The sequence below is a fragment of the Protomyctophum parallelum genome (genome assembly GCF_964188405.1).
Source record: "Protomyctophum parallelum genome assembly, chromosome: 14".
Classification (NCBI taxonomy): domain Eukaryota; kingdom Metazoa; phylum Chordata; class Actinopteri; order Myctophiformes; family Myctophidae; genus Protomyctophum; species Protomyctophum parallelum.
Window position 1 is genome coordinate 27,441,409 of NC_139709.1, and position 22,161 is coordinate 27,463,569.

Genomic DNA, 22,161 nt, shown 5'->3' on the forward strand with positions numbered 1-22,161 from the left:
TGACTCAATACCAACTCAATCCATACCTGATTTAACTGGATAAAATGTATTACTCATGTTACAGTTACAATAACACAATTTTACAGTATACAGTACAATGGCCATTAGTCCCAGACTACTGTAAAATATAAACTTGTAACAATTTATCTGTAAAAACTCACTAACTTTGGCTCAACATGTAAAAAAAATAAGTGTGCTGAAATGAATACAACTTGGTCAAACTTCAGAGGGCTGTGGTTGCTTTATCAAAAAAACATTTGCTCTCTGCTCTTTCCAAGGTGCCTGGAAAGCTTAATCAAGGTGGGGCTGCAGCCTTCATTGAGGCCAGTGCCGAATGGATACGGACATGGAGCCTGTTCTCAAAGTCATAGCCAGCGTAGCCCTCCTGCAAAATCCATACATTCAAAAGTTATAATAACGAATTAATAAATAAAAGCAAATGATCACTCGCCAGACCAACGTGCAACCTGTCGTGCCAATAGGGCTGAGCCCGATTGGCAGGGCTGTTGCGGGCTGGGTCTTGGCTGGGGGCTACACATACAATATGTCAAACGGTAAAAACAGAGCCACAGTACCTTTGCCTGGATCAATAGTGCAGTACTCCTCTCTGCAGACTGAAAGAAATGAAGAAACAGAGTACTTCCACACCACATACTACTGCATGTTCAGATGAAAGAAACAGACACACACATTTACTGTACGTACCTCTGGGCTGTCCAGTAATACACAGCCCAGTTCATAACAGGAATATGGCTGCACATAGGAGTTGCTAAGACGGCCCACCTCATCTCTTGCAGCCAACTGGAAATGCTGCAAGAATTAATGATAGCATGGTATATATAAAATATATATATTATGTATTGAGATGTACACCGTTTTGTTATTTGTACTTTTTTCTTTGTACCTGAATGGCATCTTTCTTGTTGTGAAGACATTTGTGTATGGAGCCAAGAAGCAGATTTTTCAGGCCAGCGCATGAGGTATCTGCAATTCCCTGCAAAACTGTTACAAGATGACAAAATGATTTATCCATACAATAGTGCACACTGGACACGTTTCTCGAGGGAAAGGGCAGAAAATCCCAACACAACAGAGTGCAGGGACCTTGACTATTGTGTTACTGCATCACATGTCTGTACATGTCCGACAGTGCAGTAGAACAGTGATTCTTAGTCTTTTTAATTTCAAGGACCCCCAGTTTGACATGCATTATGCTCATTTGATATTTTTATCTCTGGGATCCCAATCTAGACAGGATGTTAATTCAATGTTAATTTAACCAGGAGTTTAAACATTTGTACATTATTGGAGTTACAGCCATGTAAAGGTTAATTTGGTTACAAATCAATAATTTAGCTGGGGACCCCCTGGAACCCCCCCCCCCCCCCACCACCACCACCACCACCACCAAGGCCCCAGGGGATCCCTGAACCCCATGTTGAGAACCATTGCAGTACGGTACCTTGTGTCATAGTCTGCAGTTTGGAGACAGAGCTATTCGGAAGTGCTTTCCACAGGTACAGAATCTCAATCACAGCCAGGATACACAGGTCTTTAGACGGACCCTGCTTTCTTATTTGCTCAGACTGAGAGAGAGACAGAGAGAGAGACAGAGACAGACAGTTGATTATTTCTTACAATTGCGTATTTGTTTAGAAAAGAATGAAGTGGTGAGTGGTGACATACTCTCTTCAAGGAGAACACCTCTATCTGATTATTCTTGCGCTTAAAAAGCTTCTGGACATCTTTGAAGACTGCCGCAGCTCCCTCCAGGTCACCGGTGGCTCCTTGGCACACTGCACAGTCAGGACCGCAATACAGTGAGCAAGGAACCTCCTCCCACAAGAACAACAATGCTCAATGTCTACTCCATAATCCATGCAGGACAGGTATATGCACCGTTGCCACTGTACCTCCAGTTAAATAGGCATAGTAGCACTGTGACCAGCGGGACTCTGCCTTCAGTCGGTCAAATGCTCTGTAGGCCTCTCCGTAGCTCAGCTCAATCATGCTGCACCAGCCTGAAAACATCAAGGGTCACGTGTCGTCACAGTGGCTAACCACATGGACCCTAGTATCGCTCTAAACCTAATGCCGACATCTCATTTAGTTTCAGATTATAGATGAACAAACTGCTTCACAGTGGTACTGGTTATGAATGATAATGCTTATTATTATGCAACTAAGACATTTGCATGGAATCTAATTTCATATACACAGATACAGACAATTGAATCATGAAACAATGACATATTTCTCTGCTTCTCCCCCTGGGGGGTGAGATTGGCTGGGACTGTTACAGTCATGTACATGTCTGCAGGATATTCAGAGGCCTATTTGAGTTATCATTATTCAGAAATGCCCTGACCACAAATAAACTACAGAGTGTTTAAAGTTCAGGCCTTTGGGGTAGAATTGATGTCAGAGGGAGAACCCCCAAAAAAAGACCAAAGTCACCAAACACAACAAAAAAGTGAAATGTCTTGCGAGTAAAAACAATACCTATTTCATATAAACACACATGTTGAATTTCCCTCTGCTCAGAAGCCAGGTGTAAGGCGTCATTGAAGGACGTCAATGCACCGTTGATCTGACACTGGAAAAGGAGACGTTTATGGAGTGAGTGACAGCATGTGACAGGCTGTACCATATTTTGAGCTGAGTATCAACTATGAATGACCTTTTAGCCACATTGCGATAAACAATGGTGTTTACGTTTAACTGGCATTTACCTCTAGGCGCTGCACCCTGCCTTTAAAAAACATGAAGAGGGAGGAGTTTGGGTAGACAGCCTCTCTGCGTTGAAGAATGGCTTTGGCTTCCGACAGCCCAGCCTGTGTGTCTGTGCCATCCAGAGCAAAGAAGGGCTGCACTACTGTGTGGTACCACAAGAGGGCCAACCTGCATGACATGCAGAGAAACCATAATGAATGAGAATTGTAGAATTTTCCTGAGACAGTATTATAGTATAATATATTATTAATTAATTAATCTCAATGGAAAGGACCCTATTTTTTATTTTTTTTGAGTGGTGCAGCCACTCCAATGCCCAGCTTTGTCCGTCCCTGTTGGTGTCCCTGTGTCCCTATGTTTAGGGTACCAACACAGGGCGCTGTACCACTCACCCCCCTTTTTCTTCTTCTTCTTCCACCATTTTCACAGTTAGATCAGCTATTTTAGTTTAATCAAATCTTTTTAACAAGTTTTCTTTTCAAAACATCGGTATCATAGGTTGTCTAGGATGGGAACCGCATCAGTCGGGCTCTACAATTTGGCCAAACAAAGTCAAGACAAAATTAACAACTATTATAATCTTGCTTCGTACTCAGTCGTGGGAAACTGTTGAGTTTCACATACACCAACACCACCAAGTAGGAAGTAAGAGACAAATGTTATGGTCAATAAGCGAGCATGGAATCTTCTACCGCAACGGAGGGGCGCCGTCTCAAGCTAACTTACTTAAGCCAGGAGAGACACCACCGCTCTTTACACCTTTATGTGGGACATACATGTCCTCGAATTCACCAGCGTCATTCTGCAGATTATAGATGCTGTTGATCGGCTATATAGGATCGTGTACGACAAATGGCAGACGGAAAAGAAAGAGCATGCAGGTTGCCATGTTGAACGTTGCGAAGTTCTATTAGCCGACTCAGCCCCGTTCCGAGTTGCAACCCAATGGCACAGAATAGTAAATCATGTTCTGCCGAGAGCGTTTGCCACGCCTACTGGCCAATACTGGCTATAGGCCAATCACAGCGTGTCCTTGCACAAGTGCACTGGCCAATCGCAGCTTGTCCTTACTCAAACATGAAGAAGATTCCATGCTTGCGGTCAATAAACATCAGGATCAATGAACATGCTCCGATGTCATGTTATGACCCCGTTTGCGCTTTACAGGGATGTCTGGGACACCTACTCACGTAGCCAAGGGGGCCTTCATGTCCTTACTTTCACTGGCATATGTGAGTGCAGACAGGCCCTGGAGACGGTCGCCGGGGAAGCCCAGCAGGTTGACGATCTTCAGCAGGTGCGGCGGCACCATGGAGATGCAGAGGTGAAAGAGGCCATAGCCGAAGCTCACCGAACCCTTCAGCCTCTCCAGGGCCTCGGGGCCGACGCGGTCGCACCGCTGGGAGGGGTTCGGCCTTGGCCGCGCGGCCTGGTTGTGGAGGGACTGGTCCGAGGCGGAGGAGGACACTTTGGACCCACGTTGGTCTGAGGAGGACCTCCTACTGCCGCCTTCCTGCATCTGACTGATATCGCTGTAGCATTTGTTGTACATCTTCCACGCTTTACGGAGGAGCCAGCCTCCTTTGATGTATGCTGTCAGGGTTTCAGACATTACGTCATATAAATAGACAGGTATTAACTAGGGATGTTAATAGTTAATCGTTTACCCATTTAGGCCTGATGTCGAAATAAAAAAAGTCTTCTGAAAGAATATATATTCAAAGATTTGTGCCTCATTTTCAAGATAAAAATAGCAGATCTACAAGCTCGTAGCGCGCCACTCGGTGGCATGCTATGAGCTTGTATATCTGCTATTTTTCAATAGCTAAAGTATAACATAATGCTTAGTTAAAACACCAAAAGTTGTCCAGAATGGGTTTTAATCGATTCATGGCCGTTAAGAAATTATTCAATTAACCTCAACAGTTAACAATTAATCGAACTCTGCGGTTCTATCATTGGGCGTTTTTCTGTGAATGCAATAGCTAAACATGAGATATCTCGTGGTTGGCATAGATTCAGTTAACATGATCAGATTATTTTTTAAACACTTGTCAACTAACTGGTTAATCGATCGATAAGGTTATCAATGATCAATTAATCAATAGTTGACATCCCTAGTATTAACCATTGCAATGTCCTGCTAGCTGGTACGCTGGCACGCAAACATAGTCAACTTTAAAGATAATGTGTGATGAGATGCTGTCTACAGTGTTGTGTATTCAGGTGACATGGCATTTGCACATCATTTGCTTCATCACACATGGTTTGTTTGATGTGTAATTAATTCAACCCCACAGAGTCCCCGTTACTATAGATTAATTACTATAGCACTGGTGTGGATTGATTACACAGAATTACGTGAAAGTGAAACCAAGGATTACTGTCAGAATATGGCAGGGCTGAATAGCAGCGCTGAATCGATTAGGCTGCATAGGTACGTTTCTGCAGCGATATTGAATATTAAGTTATTATAACATAAGTAGCTGGGTGTTTTTTGTACGCAGTCATAGATGGAGTCATGGAGATAATGTCTCATGGAGACATGGAGATAATGTGTCATGGAGACATGGAGATAATGCACATAGAGTGCATCCACTTGCACTCTATGTGGTACTTTCAATGGCCTGTATCTCAAAATCGGCGCAATGAATGTCGTTTCTGGTGAAAACGAGGTTTTTCAACGGCCGACAGCAGGCGCTGTGATACTCGCAGTCGGGTTTTTTCTGCACTGAGCGAGAGAACAACAACCGGTCAAGAATTTTAATATGTCATCGAAACATCCGGCGGCTGTGGCTCAGGAGGTAGAGCAGGTCGTCCAATGATCCATGGGTCGGCGGTTCGAATCCCAGCTCCTCCTGTCTACATGTCCTTGGGCAAGCCCACTGAACCCCAAATTGCTCCCGATGTGCTCGTTGGTACCTTGCATGGCTTCCGCCGCCATCGGTGTATGAATGTGTCTGTGAATGGGTGAATGTAATGCACAATGTAAAGCGCCTTGGATAAAGGCGCTATATAAATGCACCATTTACCATTTTAACATCCAGTTACGGATATTTGGCTCTTCAAAATAAGGGTTGAAAGAAAAGAAAAACCTAAATATAGTATTAATCCCAGGCTGTGACTTCATCATGACCTACCTGACAGCTCTTGTTTGATGAAGGACAGCACTGCAAGGTAAACCTGACAGTCTGCTATGATGATCTGTCTCTGGAGGCGGTCCACTACTGCCACCCCTGACCTCTGATCCATCTGCACACACACACACACACACACACACACACACACGTTTTTCCCCCGCCCAACACTGCAAACACATAGAGTTTAATTTCTATACAAACTGTATTCAACTAAATAAACATGTCATTTATTTTGGACTGGTAGGAGAGGAGTGGGGTTAAAGCTGCAATCCATAACCTTCATGTCCTATCCAGAAGTCAAAACTGGGTCCCTTCATAGTAGTGCCGAAATCTTTACTGTTGAGTGAGTGATTGATTGAATACTTTATTAGGCAGAAATATAAACGGTACATAGTACAGTCAAACACTTAGACCAAAAGGATATCACCGAAAGAGTCCTTGTGGTCTCTGTGATAACAGGGAGCTCGTTTGGGAAGGCGAGGTAAGCAATACCTCTTGTCAACCAGCAGTGATCTTACCAGACCATGTCTCAATAGTAGAGTAGGGAGACCACCTTCAACCACTGCTGTTGTTACGATAGGTCACATTCACACCTACTTCGGTAGACTCGATGCGAATGGGCGGAGAAGTTGGGATTCTTGCATATTTAGTTTGCTGCAGTTTGCCTTCACACTGCAATCATCTGCATTCCGCAGGAATTGGAAACGCAGAAGGGAACGTTATCAATGTGTTCAATTCATAAACTACACAGTGAAATCTATGGTTAATAGTATACTTTGAGTAATAGTTATAAAATTAGGGTAACGTGTGTAGGGGACTAGACGTGTGTCTCTCTGTTCCCTCTCCCTCTGCCATTCTTGCGTGCACAGACTGCACACACTGTTCTTTTGAGCATGTGGACTGTGGAGGCACAGAGCCGACAGCAGCACAAGTATATCGAGATGAAGAAAGTCCCCACTCCCTCCCCACACAGTGACAGCAGTGACAACACTCCGTGTTTACGCACAGATGGACTGAATATTCTGTACACTACAGTGTTTTTATGTGCTTCCTTAAGCAATTGATTAATGTCCTCATAGTCATATTTCAATGAGGGCTTCAGTCTTGTTATTTGCCCACGTCTATCCACGGTAACGGCTACTAACGGGACATCTTTGCACTGTGTAAAATTAATATCCCTTCTCCGTCTCCAACTGTGTTTAGCTCCTCAGTCCTCACCCGCCACATGTTTGCTTCATTTCCTTTATTTGCTGCAGATTGCATTCACACATGCACCAAATCGAAATCAAGTGCGATTGGAAGTGAAGCGAAACCCCCGTAGAATGCAGTTCTTTGATGCGCATTAGGATTCGAATGAAGCTTCCCACCTTCCAAACGAAGCGCACTTTCTGAGTTTCCGACAATGTGCAGCAGGATTCGTTTTATTCGCAGTAAAGCTTTCTGGTGTGAAGGTGACCTTAGTTATATTGTATTAACATTCTCTACCATACTCTTTATTCTAAAAAGTTATGGACTGCAGCTTTAAGAGATGCTTTTGTGTATGGATAATGTCAGTAGTATATTTGCAGTGTACTCTGTGTTGCCGTTGAGGTTTTGGACACTTACATTTCTTTTCATCTTGTTTCTGATCATTTCAATGACTCCATTAGTGTCACTCTCACACAGTTTCTCGGTAGCTTTGAGGTCCTCATAGGCCACCAGCATTTTCTCCTCCTCAAATGTCATCATGGCATTCTACAAAAAGACATGCACAGTGAAACAATACTATGCAACGAATGCTTATGAGCTGTGCAAGATCTCAGTTTGTGAAAAGATCCCAATCCACAGCTAAAGCCAAGCCAAGGGCCACACTAGCCATCCCATTTAAAGTCGTGTCCCCCAAAAAATTAAAGGAATCAGACCATCAAAAGGCAAATTCCACTAGGTCAGCAAAGTAATTCCAACAAATCAATGCCATTTGCACAGTCACCTCTCTCACCTCTCATTTAACCACTTTCAACATCTCGAGACAGTTTTGGCTCACACAATCTTCAAATGCTTCCACCCAACTGAGAATTCGAGGTAAATGCAGTGAATGTCTGGCTGGCACCCCCACTACTAGTTATTCAGCTTGCTTAGCAGCAGAAATTGAAATGATAAAGTTTCAAAAATATATACTATGTTGTTATTTTAAAACAGTTTCCAGTCACAACTTTTGCCAGACCCATCTATCTTCAACTGCTTATGATCTGGAGCCGGGTAGCAGGGGCAACAGTTCCAGCAAGAGCTCCAGACTTCCCTTTTCCAGGCAACATTAGACACTTAATGCTGGGTTATCCCGAGACGTTCCAAAGCCAGCCTGAAGATACAATCCTCCATCTGGTCCTTAGTCTCACTCAGGAAGCATCCCTCCTTAGTAGATGTCCCAAACGACCTTAACTGGCTCCTTTCCTATTCACGTGAAGGAGCAGCAGTTCTCTGAGTCTGGGGCAAAACCTCATTCCCTACCCAGTGAACAATCGACCAGTTTCCTACTGAGAACCATGGCCTCAGATATGGAGATGCTGATGATCCTCATCCCAGCTGTTACACACTCAGCGGCAAAAGTATCCCCAATGAGAGCTGGAGGTCACAGACCGATGATGGCATTTCCGTCAGGACCACATCATCCGCAAAAAGCAGTGAAGCAACCCTTAGCTCTCCTCCACCACTGCATCTCAAGATCCTGTCCATGAATATCACAAACAGGATAATGACTATGCACAGCCATAGAGGAAGCCAACTCCCACCGAGAACGAATCCGAGTGACTTACTGCCGAGCACACGGACAGTCGGACACAGATTGGAGATTGAATGGCCCTCAATAAGGTCCTCCTCAGCCCATAATCCTGTCATACAGTACGAGTATGCCCTCGCCTTGTCCCACAACCAGGAAGGAATCAGTGTAGAGTAATAAAAGGACCGAACCAGAGCGAAAGCCGCCCCCCCCACGCTACTAATTTCAGTGGAAGTTGCTCAGTGGCGTTTTGAAGGAGGAAACGGTCTACTCTACTTCCACATTTGGACACCACATTTGGAGAAGATAAAATGAAAGAAATGAAAATAAATCTGCAGAGGGAATCATTTAAATTTCACTTCTGTTTTGTTATGACTATAAATGGATAGTTATGGTTAACTGTGTCAGCAGAATGATGTAATAGGAAGTTTCGTCTCTACTCACCAGAAAGCTAACAAAACTGGCTCCAAAACTCATCAAAGGACTATTGTTCCTAGTAGAGGGGATATGAAAAACAATTTACACTTACAATTTTTATTTATTTTAAAGCAGTGCCTAGCATGGGTAACAGCAAGGAATGTTCCTTCCGCAGCCACGGGAAATGGGCTACTCTCTGAATTGGTACATGAAAGCAAGTTATTCACTTCTTTGACAATGTGATTATAGACTCAAAATAACACGAAGCCATCTGATTTTCATACACTACAAGCCCAAAAGGTCCAGGGCAGGGGGCAATACTGTAGCAGCTTAATAAAGAGAACCAATTCCCTAATCTCTGTTGCTGATTCAACAACCACAGTAGGAAGCCCGGTGGTCGATATAATTAGTGGGAGACATGACATTTAAGCTAACATCAGGAGACAGGGCACACACATAGCATGCCCAGTCAAAGTCAAGTGAAATTAAAAGCATTCAACACATTAGTCAGTTATGTTTGATTGGGCATAATGGGCAATCAATTATTTTGAAAATCAATTAGACTAGTTAGTAAGACTCTAAATCACTCTATATTATCTATATAACAACTGGTTGATTGTGATGCATATCTTCAACAGTATTTTGGAATACGTTGAGATAAGGATAGGCACTTATAAGCTTTAAGCTTCTGCCTATGCCTTTTCGATCACCTAAAAAAAAAGTAAACTGTTTTTGTGTAATGTCTCCCTCTCTAAAGATCGAAATAAACTATTCATTCATTCTATTCATTCTAGTCTCAAGTCTGGTATAGTTATGGTGAATAATGTAATGGATGTAGGTATGGCAGGATAGCAGTTAAAAAATACAGGATAATATGAGTGTGAGATCTTATTTAACACCTCATCCTTTTAAGCAATACATACAATACAGCCGACTTACTTAGATATAATAACCAATGATTTGCACCAAAGATGTGACTAGCTTTAACACAGCAAACTGCTTTACCGACAGTAGCTGAGCCTGAGCCCATTTCAGTGGCATGGTAGGAATGTTGGCCTGTTGTTTTCCACACACGACTGACTGGCAGCCAATAGAATTCTGTTAGAACTCTCATTACCGGTATTTATTTAAAATCATTCAGAAATAGGATTATCATGGACATTAAGATGGAGCAAGCAACGTGTATATTTCATTGTACGTGTGTGGTATTCTATTAACAGTTAGGGATGATAGATAGATAGAGGTACCAACTACCAAGCAATGAAGTGAAAAGCATGGTGAAAAAGCTGCCTGGTTGCTCAGGAGGTATGCATCAATAGCATGAGAAAGCCCCACACGGAATGTTTGAGCCCGGGTGTTGGTGAAGAAGACCTGCCTACATTTTTGCGACTTTATAGATCGACCTACTTTTGTAAGCCTCCCTGATGTACTGCTGCAGCTGCAGGCTAGTCTAATATTTTACTACTCATTGTGCATTAAAATTGCGGTCAAACTGGAAATATAAGAACACAATACTGATTCGGTTTATCAATCGGTCTAGAGTCAGACTCTATGGGAAAACACCAACACGTGGGTTGGGTTCCCCGGCAACACAGGTGCAAAACAGACTACAATGATTTGAGGAAAGCCAGCCACACAAACCTGTGTGTTCTGAAGAGCTCGTCGCTCTCCTTGAATCCATTGTTGAGTAACATATTAATCCCCTTCAACGCCAATTCTGCATCATCAATAGTGTCCGTTTTCTCGGCGCTTTGCTCGGATGATGGTTCTGTTGTGTCGGCCATTGAGATGATCTGCTGGATGTGGAGTGGACCCGGGTGTATGGACCAGTACCGCGCCTGTCGAACCGACACACAGCGCGAGGAAATGCAACTGAACGCGGGCTGTAGGAAGGAAAGGGAAGGGTGTGTAGGTGCGTCTTTTTGGTGGACTTGCAGACAGAATACCCCAGTGCTGCTCCTAACAAATGTAAGTGCACATTTTAACCGCCCATCCCTTACTAAACAAATAGGCGATTTGATTTGTTAAAAAATAAATGAAATACGAGTTCACCGTTTTGACAGCTGCTGTCTTTAGTTCCGTATATTAAGATGCCGTTGCAGTAATGCGTAATGTCATGGGTGTTTACTAGAGAGGAAATAGAAGAACGTACGTGTTTGAGACCCAGCCAACCACTGAGCTTGTTAAGAACAAGTTTATGCACATGCACGCGCGCGCGCACACACACACACACACACACACACACACACACACACACACACACACACACACACACACACACACTGCGAGCGCGCTGAGAGACAGAGAGAGAAATAACTATTGTAAACTTTGGTACGAAAAGTACAACAGGAAGGTCTATAAAGTCATAATCTGCTGTGTTTTATATACAATTTCAAGATGAAATTATGGCAATGACAAGCATTTATAAATGATGTAAACTCTTAAAAGCATCAGTGGTCACAAAACAGGAATGCATGTGGAAAAACTATACCCAGGAATAATACAACTTATTTTCTCTCACACATTATCACACAACTCTGAGGTATACTCTTGCTGGCGAATCCATAATGAATTTAGTTTTTCTGTCTTTAACTATAGGCCTAAAGCTTCTTATAATAAATGGTCCCAATCACTCAGAATTTTGAGACTATGGACCTAAATAATAAATCTTGGCATTTGTTTGACCATAATCCACAGATAGATATTATGCATACGGCAATACAATGGCTAAACGACCCTGTGTGACCACATTCATATTCACACACAGCTTCTCTAGTATGTGCAAACACAATATGATTTCAGAGTGACAGACAGTAAGCCTACATGTGGAAACTATGTGATTTCAAGGTTCTGTATGACGAGTTAATGTATATTTCAAACCAGTTATAACATGCATAATTATACATGGTCATTGCTCATGTAAGAAGAACATTAACTCAAAGGAACTTGTCAGATACTGGTAAGTCAACACCGCCATGAATAGCATGGGTCGGAAAATAATACAAAACTTAAACACAAACTATTGGGTCCAGTCTAGAGAATCAATTGAACAAAGACAGCATCTATTGATGCTGGTAATCATGAAAGCACCATCACGAATGGCAAATGGCATTCATCTTCTTAAAGTGCTGCGTTGCTCATATATAGTAAAGTCCTTTGTGTTCATTTAACTCCAAGAGTGTACAAATGGAAGCAAATGGACCCGTAGCATTACGTTGTAGACAGAAAATCAATGTTGGACTAAAACATGGTTGGTAAAAGGGCAATTATAATAAAAAAAACAATATCACAAAATAAATATAGAAACATTGAATACAGAAGCTTATCACTCGTATTTCCTGATACAGACCAACAAAATAGCATTTTGAAAATAAACACACACACACACGCATGCGCGCACACACACACGCACACTCCAAGTACATACATTCAAACACAACATACACAACATGTACATTCTTACTCATACACATTCTCTGTCTTGCTAACAGATTGCACATGGTTGCCAGTGAACATGGTCCCAACGTTTGGTGGCGAAGCTTTCATCTCAGTCTGCTGAACACTCTCTGAGGTTGACTGCACCAAACACCCTAGACAGCCTCTCGAAGGAGACAGGCTCATTGTTGATTCTCATGTCCCGGATACAGCCCACAAAAGATGATGTGACTGGGAGCATCAGTATGCTCGTCTCCATAGCTGAAAATGACACAGCCTGTCATTTCAATTCAATACACTTACTGTATGTAATGTATTCTCACAGTTCTCATGCAGTAAAATCGTGTTTATTTCAAAGAGCGTATACATGATATTGGTCTATTTATATACTGTAAACTTCCAGGGCAGAGGTGTTTTTTTTTCAGAAGCCTAAATGGTGGTCAAAAATAAGTACAATTACTTAGGGTAATACATGTATGGTATGGTGGGTGACAAGACAAAACCATAACATTTTCTCATTCTGTATTTCCAATATGACATTGAAATGGGGTGAGTAACTAAATCTGGTATGAGGTAATGCCACAAAGTAATGCCCAAATGACGCACCTGTCAGAGTTCTACTCTACTCTGAGTGCTGAGGATTGTATTGTGCAAACTGTAGTGAAGATATGTAATTGATAAATAAACTGATTTCACTGCTGTATACAATATAAGCATCTATCATTTACCGCAGTTAATAAAAACACTTACCAGGAACTCCACCAACATACAGGGGGTCTTTGGTCAAAGGGTTAATGGAAGATGGTGGGCCAATTTTATAACTGTCCACTGTGTCCACATGCAGTTGCACCACATTCTTCTGCTTGATCACTAAAACCAGACACAGATTATATTTCATTATTATACATTGACCTTTATTATGAATGTTATCAATTATCTCAAAGCTCAGTTTATAGTAGATAATGTCCCGTTAAAAGTAATGTGGGCATTTTACCTGAAATCTTATGGAACGTTCCGTCACACAGGTTGGTCTTGGGTGTGACTGACGCCTTGAATTCATTAATTCCATTCTTCACCTGTGCCACAACCTGTAGACATGGGTAGGTCCAAACTATGAGCATTATGTATCCTACAACGGCTAGTTTGTATTGGAGGGGGGGGGGGACTATTCCAATATATTCACCTCTCCTCTGAACATGTAGAGGCTGAGATGGTGGTCCACATTGGGTGTGTTTCTGGTCCTGTTAAAGTCTCCCACATAGAGCAGTAGTCCGTTCAGATTCCTTGGACGGACTTCAAACAGCAGCTCAAAGCTGGAGCCCACGGCAAAGGAATCATCTGTAACAAACAGTGAACACCTTAATAATAATAATAAACTTTAATTATATAGCAGCACCTTCCATACATAAATGCAGCCCAAAGTGATAAGATAGCAGATAACAATAATAAAAACATAAACAAGTACAACATTAAAACAGGTAGGCAGTAAAACAATAGGACAATAGCAAAGAGCATAAAACAGTGGCAAATCAGTACAAAAATAAGAACAGAGATTTAAGACTCAACTAAAAGCAAGAGTGAAGAGATAAGTTTTAAGCTGTGTCTTAAAAGCTTCTATAGAGGGTGCCTGTCTGAGCTGTAGTGGCAGTTTATTCCAGGCCGTTGGCCCATAAAAGCAGAAGGCTGCCTCGCCATATCTTAGTAGCCAACCTTTTAGGAAGTTCGAGTAGGCCAGCAGTGGAGGACCGAGGGGGCGGTTAGGGACATATCTAGGCAAACAATCGTGGAGATAAGAAAGTGCGAGACCATTATAAACGAGTAAAATAATTTAAAAATCAATCCTAAAATTGATTTTAGTGAGGCTAAAACCGGGCTAATGTGATCTCTCATCTTAGTTTTTGTTCTCTCTAGCAACTCGCAAATCTCTCGCAACTCTAGCTGCCGCATTTTGTACAAGTTGTCAGTTGTTTTCTTTGGTAGGCCAGAAAAAAGGGCATTAGTCAAGTCACTGTTTTAGTGCTATGACCCTTTCTGAGGCCGGATTGAAATGTATTGTGTACCTTGTTGTTCTGGAGAAACACATCAACTGATTAAAGATAATTTCTTCTATGATTTTGCCCAGAAAGGGCAGATAAGAAATGGGTCTATAGTGTCCCAAAACAGAGGGATCTAAGTTGTGTTTTTTAAGTAGGGGCCTGACCACAGCCATTTTCACTGCCTCCAGAAAGACACCTGATGTTATGGAGCAGTTTATCACCACTATCACTGCATCATCATTATCATTGTCGTCATATGACTGCACATTTTAATACTAAACATGACTTTGATGTCGCAAACAAAAGAGCAGCATTGTTTGCCTGAGTAATGTACTCACTTATAACGACATGTGCTCCTTTCCCTGAGAAATAAGCCCCATGCTGTGTCTGACCCTCGAAGCAGGGGCCTATGCCATCATTGCTGCTCGCCTCTGGCATAGGTGCGCCATTCATCTTGAAGTTGCGGACACAGCCAAATACACTTTGCTTTGGAAGGGTTTTCCACTGAAAGTAAAAAAAATCACTGTCAGTCAAACGGCATATACATCATTTACAGTATAAGAGAGAGAGAGAGAGTGTGTGTGTGTGTGTGTGTGTGTGTGTGTGTGTGTGTGTGCGGGCTGTAATGTCATACCTTTAGTTCTTTGTGAAGAGCCTCAGGGGCACTGCCCAGGTACAGAGGTGACAAGATGTCCATGGATGCCACCTCATCGTTTGTCAGCTGACCATCCTGAGCCCTGATTCCATCTACGACCAATCGGAACCTCTTCTTCTCCAGACTGAAGATGACCTGCAGGTACGGAGGTCACCGCAAAAAAATATGAAATGGATGTATTTATTAACTGGGGAAAAGGCATCCAATGCTAATAGTATAACACGGATCAATATTTTCATTGTGTCTCATAACATATTAATGTCTTATTGTGATGTGAAGCAGCAAACTGACCGAGTGCCATTTCCCATCATTGTACTTCTCACGATTGAAGATTTCCTTTTGTTTGCCTACAGACAGCCTGATCCTTCCCTTGGAAAGGTACAGAGCAAGGTGAGTGCGCCCTCCTCTGGTGGCAGCGAAGAATATTAGGCCCTCAGGAGAGCGGGTCCTGACATCTAGCGAGAAGTGGGGCCTATAGGACAATAATCAGAACAAATCACTTTGAGTGAGTGAGTGAGTAAATTAATTTGTGAATGAATGAATGAGTGAGTGGGTGGGTGGGTGAGTGAATGAGGGAGGGATTGTGTATTTGTGTGTGTGTGTGTGTGTGTGCGTGCGTGCATGCGTGCGTGTGTCACATTGTGTGTGTGTGTGTGCATGTGCATGCTTTGATGTGGCAGAGTAATAAGATAAATGACACACTTGGGCTGCAGGGCTTGTGGTGGAAGTCTGTAGGTCAGCCTGCTAGCAGCACCCCCCATGTGGAAGGCATGTTGGACCAGGGCTGGCATGGCGCACATGGAAAGGCTGCCATTGGCTGCCTCCATAACCCCATCCTAACGTAACAGAGACAGCGACAACACATCACAACAAGAAGACCAGAAAAAACATAGATCTGCATCTGCACCGCTGCCACCTCAACACTCTCCGTCAATCGTCCTGGAACTGAAAATGAATGAGGTTGGGAAGGAACGATAAGATCAAGTGCCATAATAATATTGTCAACTCCAAACCAAAATACACATGTAGTGGAACCCATAGGCCTAATGATCAATGTTGGATACAGTATTCGCTGGTGCTACAGAAACACATCTGGGTGATGAACACTATGATGCCATTCTCATCTGAGTCATAGTGCTACTTCATCATTGTGTTAAAGGAAATTTGCACTGAGCAGTAATATGACTATTTAGTATTTACTGATCCCTGAGGAGAAATAACTTTTCTGCAATTGTTCCCAGTAGTAGAGGACTGCTCAGGTGAGCGCAGGGGGGAGCAGTTAGGGAAGTGTCTTGCTCCTCTGGGACACTTCAACATGAAGCCTGGAGGAGCCGAGGATTGGACCAGGGACCTTCTGATTCCCAAATGTCTGCAATTTTGTTATTAGATTATGAATGGTATAATCTGCTTTCTATCTATTTTATGTGACTACACGTGCACTACGATTTCAACTACAGTAAACATAGCCTGTATTTAATTTCATAGCGTTCTACTGTTGCATGCTAAATGTATTAGTTTCTAGTCTACACATGCCAATTTTGTATTCTCTATATTATAGAGGAGGATCAAGGGAGTTGAGGAATTTCAGACACACCTGACCTCCTGGGTGTACTCTGCAATCCCTCAGTTTACTGTTTACTCTGATATTCTTAACCACTAATTCTTATTCTAACCACGCCCTATTAAAAGAAAAATAATAATCTAGCTCAAAATGCATCACATTGCACGTTCTGAGCTCAAATGTTTGGAACATGTTTGAGAATTATTTTTGAATCTTATGAAATGCCCAAAATTGCGACACCAGGTTCAAAGTGAATAAGAGATGGATATCAAAATCACTGACATTATTAAAACCCCTAAAAAAATCTTAGCACATAGCGTTTTCTGTGTCAGCAGGCGCTGGCAACTGCAAGACGAGATGAATCACAATAGGAACCTGGTTGTCATTTCACAATCACATTGAAGATCATTGTTTGTGCAGTTTTAAACATTTTTAGCCAACACAAATGTTTGTGGCTCATCTTGTCTCTGGTGGCTATTATGTCAATAGTATTCTTAACATGATAGCCAACATCATTGAATGGATGTGGGTTTTACAACACTCAATCTCCATATTACACAATACACATATTATCTTGCCACTTTTTTGTGTTTAAAAGTCAAACACAGGCTTAAGTCAAACACTGGATTTTAACCACATGAACCTAGTGTCCCGATTCTGTGGCAAACAAAAAGTAAGAATAGTAGATGTACAAGTTCTCTTTGCATTGCTAATGGTTATTTTTGGCAAAGAGGGAAAAAGGAGAGGACCTCTATAGACCTCTGTGGGACCCCAGTCAACTAAGTATATAGTGTTTAAGTGAGTAAAATCGTTTTTTAATTATTTTTTGCATTTCTCATTTGAAAACATCTGCTGCACACATGTAAAGGCTATCATTTACATGAGTATCATTAACGATTGCTGTAACGAATAACGATATGGTCCCAAATTCAAGGTCTCCAATTCAATATTTAGGTGCCACTAATTAGTTACCTGATCGATTATTCTGGGTATTAACATGGAATCAATGTGTTGTATTCAAGGTTCAAGTATGTGCTTATGTGACCAATAAATGAAAGAAACAACAATATGAACCAATGCATGTTTAGAAGGTCCACTCATCTGGGCCTCTTGTATATTTTGTATGAAAATATCACTGCAGGATCTTAGCCGTTTTCTGTTTTCACAGTAAACCATCATGCCGGTATTGAGTTACCCTTTGCTTGATGTAGTTCCAGGTGTGTTCTTTTTTAAATTAATGTAGTCTCCATGTATTCCATACCCGATGGGAATTGCTAACAGTTAAAGATGCAATGATCAGGCTGGGTGTGGGTTGACTGATTAGTAATTTAGTCCATTCGGTTGGTAATGGTGATATCTATGCTTACAATCAGTTATGTTCGTGAATTAGTATAATCATTAGATTCATGACGCTTTTTAAAATTAGGTGCTTGTGAACGACTGGTTAGAAACATGTATCTTTTTTAGTAGACATATGAAAAAAAGAGAGCAGACATGACTTCTTCAACACATCACATTGTTTTGTTATTTTGAGAGAATACTGGAGCGTTTCAATGGATTATACATTTGACACAACATTCTATATTATGATCATGCAACATGTTAAGCAGTTAAATACATTAGAGATTAATCAATGCAAAATAATCCAGGTAAAAAACAAACAAAAAAACAAAGTCAGTAACGCTACTACAAGGTGTGAGCCTTCCAGTGCCAATGTTTCTCATGTCAGAATCAGATTGTCATGAATATCTGCAGGCCTTACGGCATCCATCCCTTTCTTCATCTCTGGAAACAAAGCAGCACAGTTATTGTAAATAATGTCAACTAAAATGCAGATCTACAACAGACATGACTGGGATTAAGCATAATTATGATTCAGCAGCAAGAGGTTGTAGGCCTATGTACATTTGCTGTAAAAGGTTCAAAGTTAGTAGTACACTTAAAAAGTCTTGTAAATGATTTTGTTTGATTTCCTGCTGGCCAAAGTGAATCAATGTTCTGATTATCGATAGCAGTGGTTCTAAAACCTTTACATTTCAAGGACCCCTCATAACTCTGAAAATATACAAATGGAACCAAATGGACACTTACAGACCTGTAAGTGTCCATTTGGAACACCCTCGAGGAATCGTGAGGGGGACACTTACAGGTTACACAGACCTGTAAGTGTCCATTTGGAACACCCTCAAGGAATCGTGAGGGGGACACTTACACAGGTTACACAGACCTGTAAGTGTCTATTTGGAACTGGGGTCCCCACTTTGAGAACCATCTGTAGTGTTTGTCATGTGCTATAAGTATAAGTTCCATTAGTCATCACTTTCAGATGGCTTTGAGCGAATGTTCAACACATCATAATTCTAATCAAACATCATACGGTGTGTGTGTGTGTGTGTGTGTGTGTGTGTGTGTGTGTGTGTGTGTGTGCGTTGGGCACGAGGTTATATAATTACCTTCTTAGCATTGCGGTCCAGCATCAACTGCGGAGGTCTGTCACCTGTACATATGTCTAACATGGTGTCTCCATTGGAAGTGAAACGGCTCAAGTCCTCAGCTACAAACAGATTTGATGGCCTGCAGGAACAGTCAAGAAAATTATGACTTGAGATACCATGGAAACTCTTTTAAATGACAAAGTAAAACTATCTGTAGCTTTTATCAACAAGAACCCAATAGCGACCCAATTCGGGGCCTGGTACAATAGCTGAAAATAAGCATACTAGGCAAAACATAGCAAACCTACAAGCTCTCAATGCATCATAATGCAAAGTGTTGTTATGTGTTTTGTGACACGTTGTGAGCTTGTAGAACGTAAATGGAGGGGACCAAGTATAGACCCTTGGGGACTCCAGTCCAACGGAGTATATATGGTTTAAGATTTATTTATTTATTTGTTAAATGTGACAAGGTTGTTTTCTCCATTATAACATGAAGGAAAATGAGATTACCGTCTCATGTAGAGGTTGGAGAGGCAGCCTTTGAACGTGTCCTTTCCAAGGAACACAGAGTCACTTCCAGTGTCTTTGTATGCTGCTCTGGAACTCTGCTGCTGACCTGCGTCCTTATCATCAATATACAGCTCAATCCTGTTTGATAAGATGTTCATAGTTATTATTGTATTAGATAGATGTATCACTGACAGGTTTGAAGGTTATAACATAGTCATAGATCATTCACGTCAATTATAGGTATTTGTATGAAATAAGCCTTAATGTACGGTACCTCTGAGCTCTTTTCGTTGCGGTCAAGTAATGCCATTGGCCATCCTGGTACTTTTCTTTCGATTTCCAGACCTTGTCTTTGGACTTAAGGACCACATGGCCTCTTTCTAAAGCAATGTCAAGTCCAGTGGCCTAGAAAATAGAGAAAATAGAACTATATGTTATATAGGGTGGATTGAAAACATGGTTTTGTTATCTTGTAAAAATCACAAATTAATGGTTTGCAATAAATTGACGGACAATGCAAATGAAGGACTGACCGACTGGCTCTTTTGCAGAAGGAGACCATTTTCATTTGTACTCTTGAAACCCAGTGAGACAGTAACATCACCAGCCAGGCTGAAGTCGCTGAGGTCTGCTGACAGAGAACTCCCCAAGTTGAACTCTGCTTTACGAATTGCCTGAAAAATAACATGGAAATGGTACATTAGCACAATTACTTGGAACATCATCTGGACTGTGGGAAGGGAGGCCTCACAGCTTGGAACAGCACATCATTAACCACTTAAACCCTATATTTGTTGTATGTCAAATATGTCAAACTATTAGCTTGGTTCATGGTAGCAGGGTAACAGGTCTGTTATATTGGCAAGTTAATGTCTTACCAGGAACTCTGGCACACATCCTTTGCTGATGCCCACTTTCTCCTCAAAGGGCTTGTATTCTGAGTTTACAGTGATGGATCTGACACATCCTTTCAGAGGGACTGCGGTAATATTGTCTCTGTGAGAGAAAACAAGAAATGTATTTATTCTCTGCAGTGCAGTGCGTGGGATGAATAAAGGTATTGGCACACATCAAATTAATGTGATGGAATCAGTCTGCTACACCAGTGTGTCTCAAAGTGTCCTTGAGTTGATTCCAATAAAAAGGTCCTGTATGGGTGTGTATTAACTCTGAGAGTCTACAAATGGAACCAAATTGACAGCAAGGTTCCATTTGGTTCCATTTGTACACTCTCAGAGTTATGGGAGTGCTTGAAATTAAAAAGTTTGAGAACCACTGCACACTAAATGGAACAGAGCCTTAATTAGTATCATCGGTAACGGTAACACCTGTGAACTGAAGGAAGTAGGGAAGCGGCCCAGAAGTAGGAAGAGTTATTCTGTGTGCATATAGCCCATTCCCCCTTACAGTAGTCCCTTGTCACTGCAGTGCTGACCCCTACTGGTTGGTTGACTAGTGAGGGTGTATAGGACAGTGAACAGACCCTTCCAGTCAGTTTCTTTTTACGTGACACAGTGAGCAATTTCACCGGGAGGACATACAGTAACGCACACGGAGGACAGCGACAACCCTCTCGGTTCCACTCTCCCGCTGACCAGTTGCTAAAGTAGCGACTGATTTTGTTGTTCGTCAAAGCGCCCGGGCCATGCCAGACGCACCACAGAAGATTTTAACGCCTAGGCTCTGTGGTGGTGGGCAGGAACATTACACCATGCGTTACCCGAACGCCTCAAACATAACACTTCTGGTGAAAGGCTGATAATCACGTACTTTTCCCTCAGGCTTAGGGGTACGCCACCGAGGTAGTATTCAGTGAACTCTCCTTTGGTGTACTCAGCCTTGGCGACAACGACTTCTTCGGACGCCGTAATGACTTTAATCTCTGGCTTGCTCCCGAGTGATTCAATAACGATAAGAACCTGTGCCAGTTTCTGAAGAGAGGAAAGAAGAGAGATGACATTGTAGCTTAGTTCAACATTGTTAATTTCATCTCAGCTTTCCAAGGAGGTGAAGACAACTGGACAAGTGACCATAAACGACTGAATGAATAGTACTATGACACTCACCGCTGGGAATATCTTCTTGGTACTTTTAACTGGTGCTGGGAGCAAGTTACTGTTGACAACAATGAAGCCCCGTTCAATTGTCACACTGTAGTATTTGTGCTGTGAAAAAGAGACGTTTAATTAATATCAGGATTCTTTCACAGGACAGTTCGATCAAATGTATGAAATACTGTGCTGTGAATACAAATGTACCTCATTTCCAATGTAGAGGAGCAGGCCATTCTCTGAGTGACTGGTGATGCTTTGAGACATTCGCAGGGTGGACTTTTTAGGTATAGGTATCTTGCCATATCCAGTGCCTTCCAAGTACACAACATCATTCGGAGGAATATATCTGGGTTGGAGTGAGATTAAGTCAGCAAAAAAAAAAAAAACTTTGACAGTCTTCAACTGCTTCTTTATATTGTACTATCTA

General features: G+C 41.9%; 2 protein-coding genes across 3 annotated transcripts in view; both read right to left on the reverse strand.

Moving 5' to 3' along the window:
- Window positions 1-182: 182 nt before the first annotated feature.
- On the reverse strand, window positions 183-11,130 carry LOC310870143 (tetratricopeptide repeat protein 39C-like). Its single transcript, XM_083781217.1, has 14 exons — window positions 10,687-11,130; window positions 9,073-9,121; window positions 7,479-7,607; window positions 5,874-5,985; window positions 3,924-4,326; window positions 2,733-2,901; window positions 2,503-2,596; window positions 1,914-2,021; window positions 1,687-1,796; window positions 1,463-1,586; window positions 905-1,002; window positions 706-810; window positions 576-614; window positions 183-385 (listed from the first exon to the last, which is right to left on the reverse strand). Exons 1-14 carry the CDS (start codon window positions 10,827-10,829, stop codon window positions 296-298), a joined length of 1,773 nt encoding a protein of 590 aa, XP_083637343.1. The 5' UTR covers window positions 10,830-11,130; the 3' UTR covers window positions 183-295.
- Window positions 11,131-11,403: 273 nt separating this feature from the next.
- LOC310870627 (laminin subunit alpha-3-like) overlaps window positions 11,404-22,161 on the reverse strand; it is an 88,742-nt gene continuing 77,984 nt past the window's right edge. Inside the window, exons 62-77 of one of the 2 annotated variants that reach the window (XM_083781885.1) lie at window positions 21,939-22,080; window positions 21,747-21,845; window positions 21,451-21,611; window positions 20,559-20,676; window positions 20,214-20,354; window positions 19,955-20,085; window positions 19,681-19,818; window positions 19,186-19,306; window positions 15,874-16,007; window positions 15,463-15,643; window positions 15,151-15,306; window positions 14,855-15,020; window positions 13,664-13,818; window positions 13,475-13,568; window positions 13,231-13,350; window positions 11,404-12,741 (exon numbers count right to left, since the gene is read on the reverse strand). In XM_083781885.1, coding sequence (XP_083638011.1) covers window positions 12,593-12,741; window positions 13,231-13,350; window positions 13,475-13,568; window positions 13,664-13,818; window positions 14,855-15,020; window positions 15,151-15,306; window positions 15,463-15,643; window positions 15,874-16,007; window positions 19,186-19,306; window positions 19,681-19,818; window positions 19,955-20,085; window positions 20,214-20,354; window positions 20,559-20,676; window positions 21,451-21,611; window positions 21,747-21,845; window positions 21,939-22,080 — 2,206 coding nt within the window. In that variant the 3' untranslated portion in view covers window positions 11,404-12,592. Of the gene's footprint in view, window positions 12,742-13,230; window positions 13,351-13,474; window positions 13,569-13,663; window positions 13,819-14,854; window positions 15,021-15,150; window positions 15,307-15,462; window positions 15,644-15,873; window positions 16,008-18,231; window positions 18,518-19,185; window positions 19,307-19,680; window positions 19,819-19,954; window positions 20,086-20,213; window positions 20,355-20,558; window positions 20,677-21,450; window positions 21,612-21,746; window positions 21,846-21,938; window positions 22,081-22,161 lie in introns of those variants that run through there. The other variant, XM_083781886.1, reaches the window with a different exon arrangement.

Bases quoted from the DNA above. Each gene is read 5' to 3' on its own strand.
- LOC310870143 (XM_083781217.1), bottom strand. From the start codon at position 10,829: ATGGCCGACACAACAGAACCATCATCCGAGCAAAGCGCCGAGAAAACG. The intron at 2,902-3,923 runs GTGAGTAGGTGT...CATGTCATGCAG, and splicing joins ATGAAGGCCCCCTTGGCTAC to GTTGGCCCTCTTGTGGTACC. The intron at 1,003-1,462 runs GTACCGTACTGC...ATCTTGTAACAG, and splicing joins ACTGCAGACTATGACACAAG to TTTTGCAGGGAATTGCAGAT.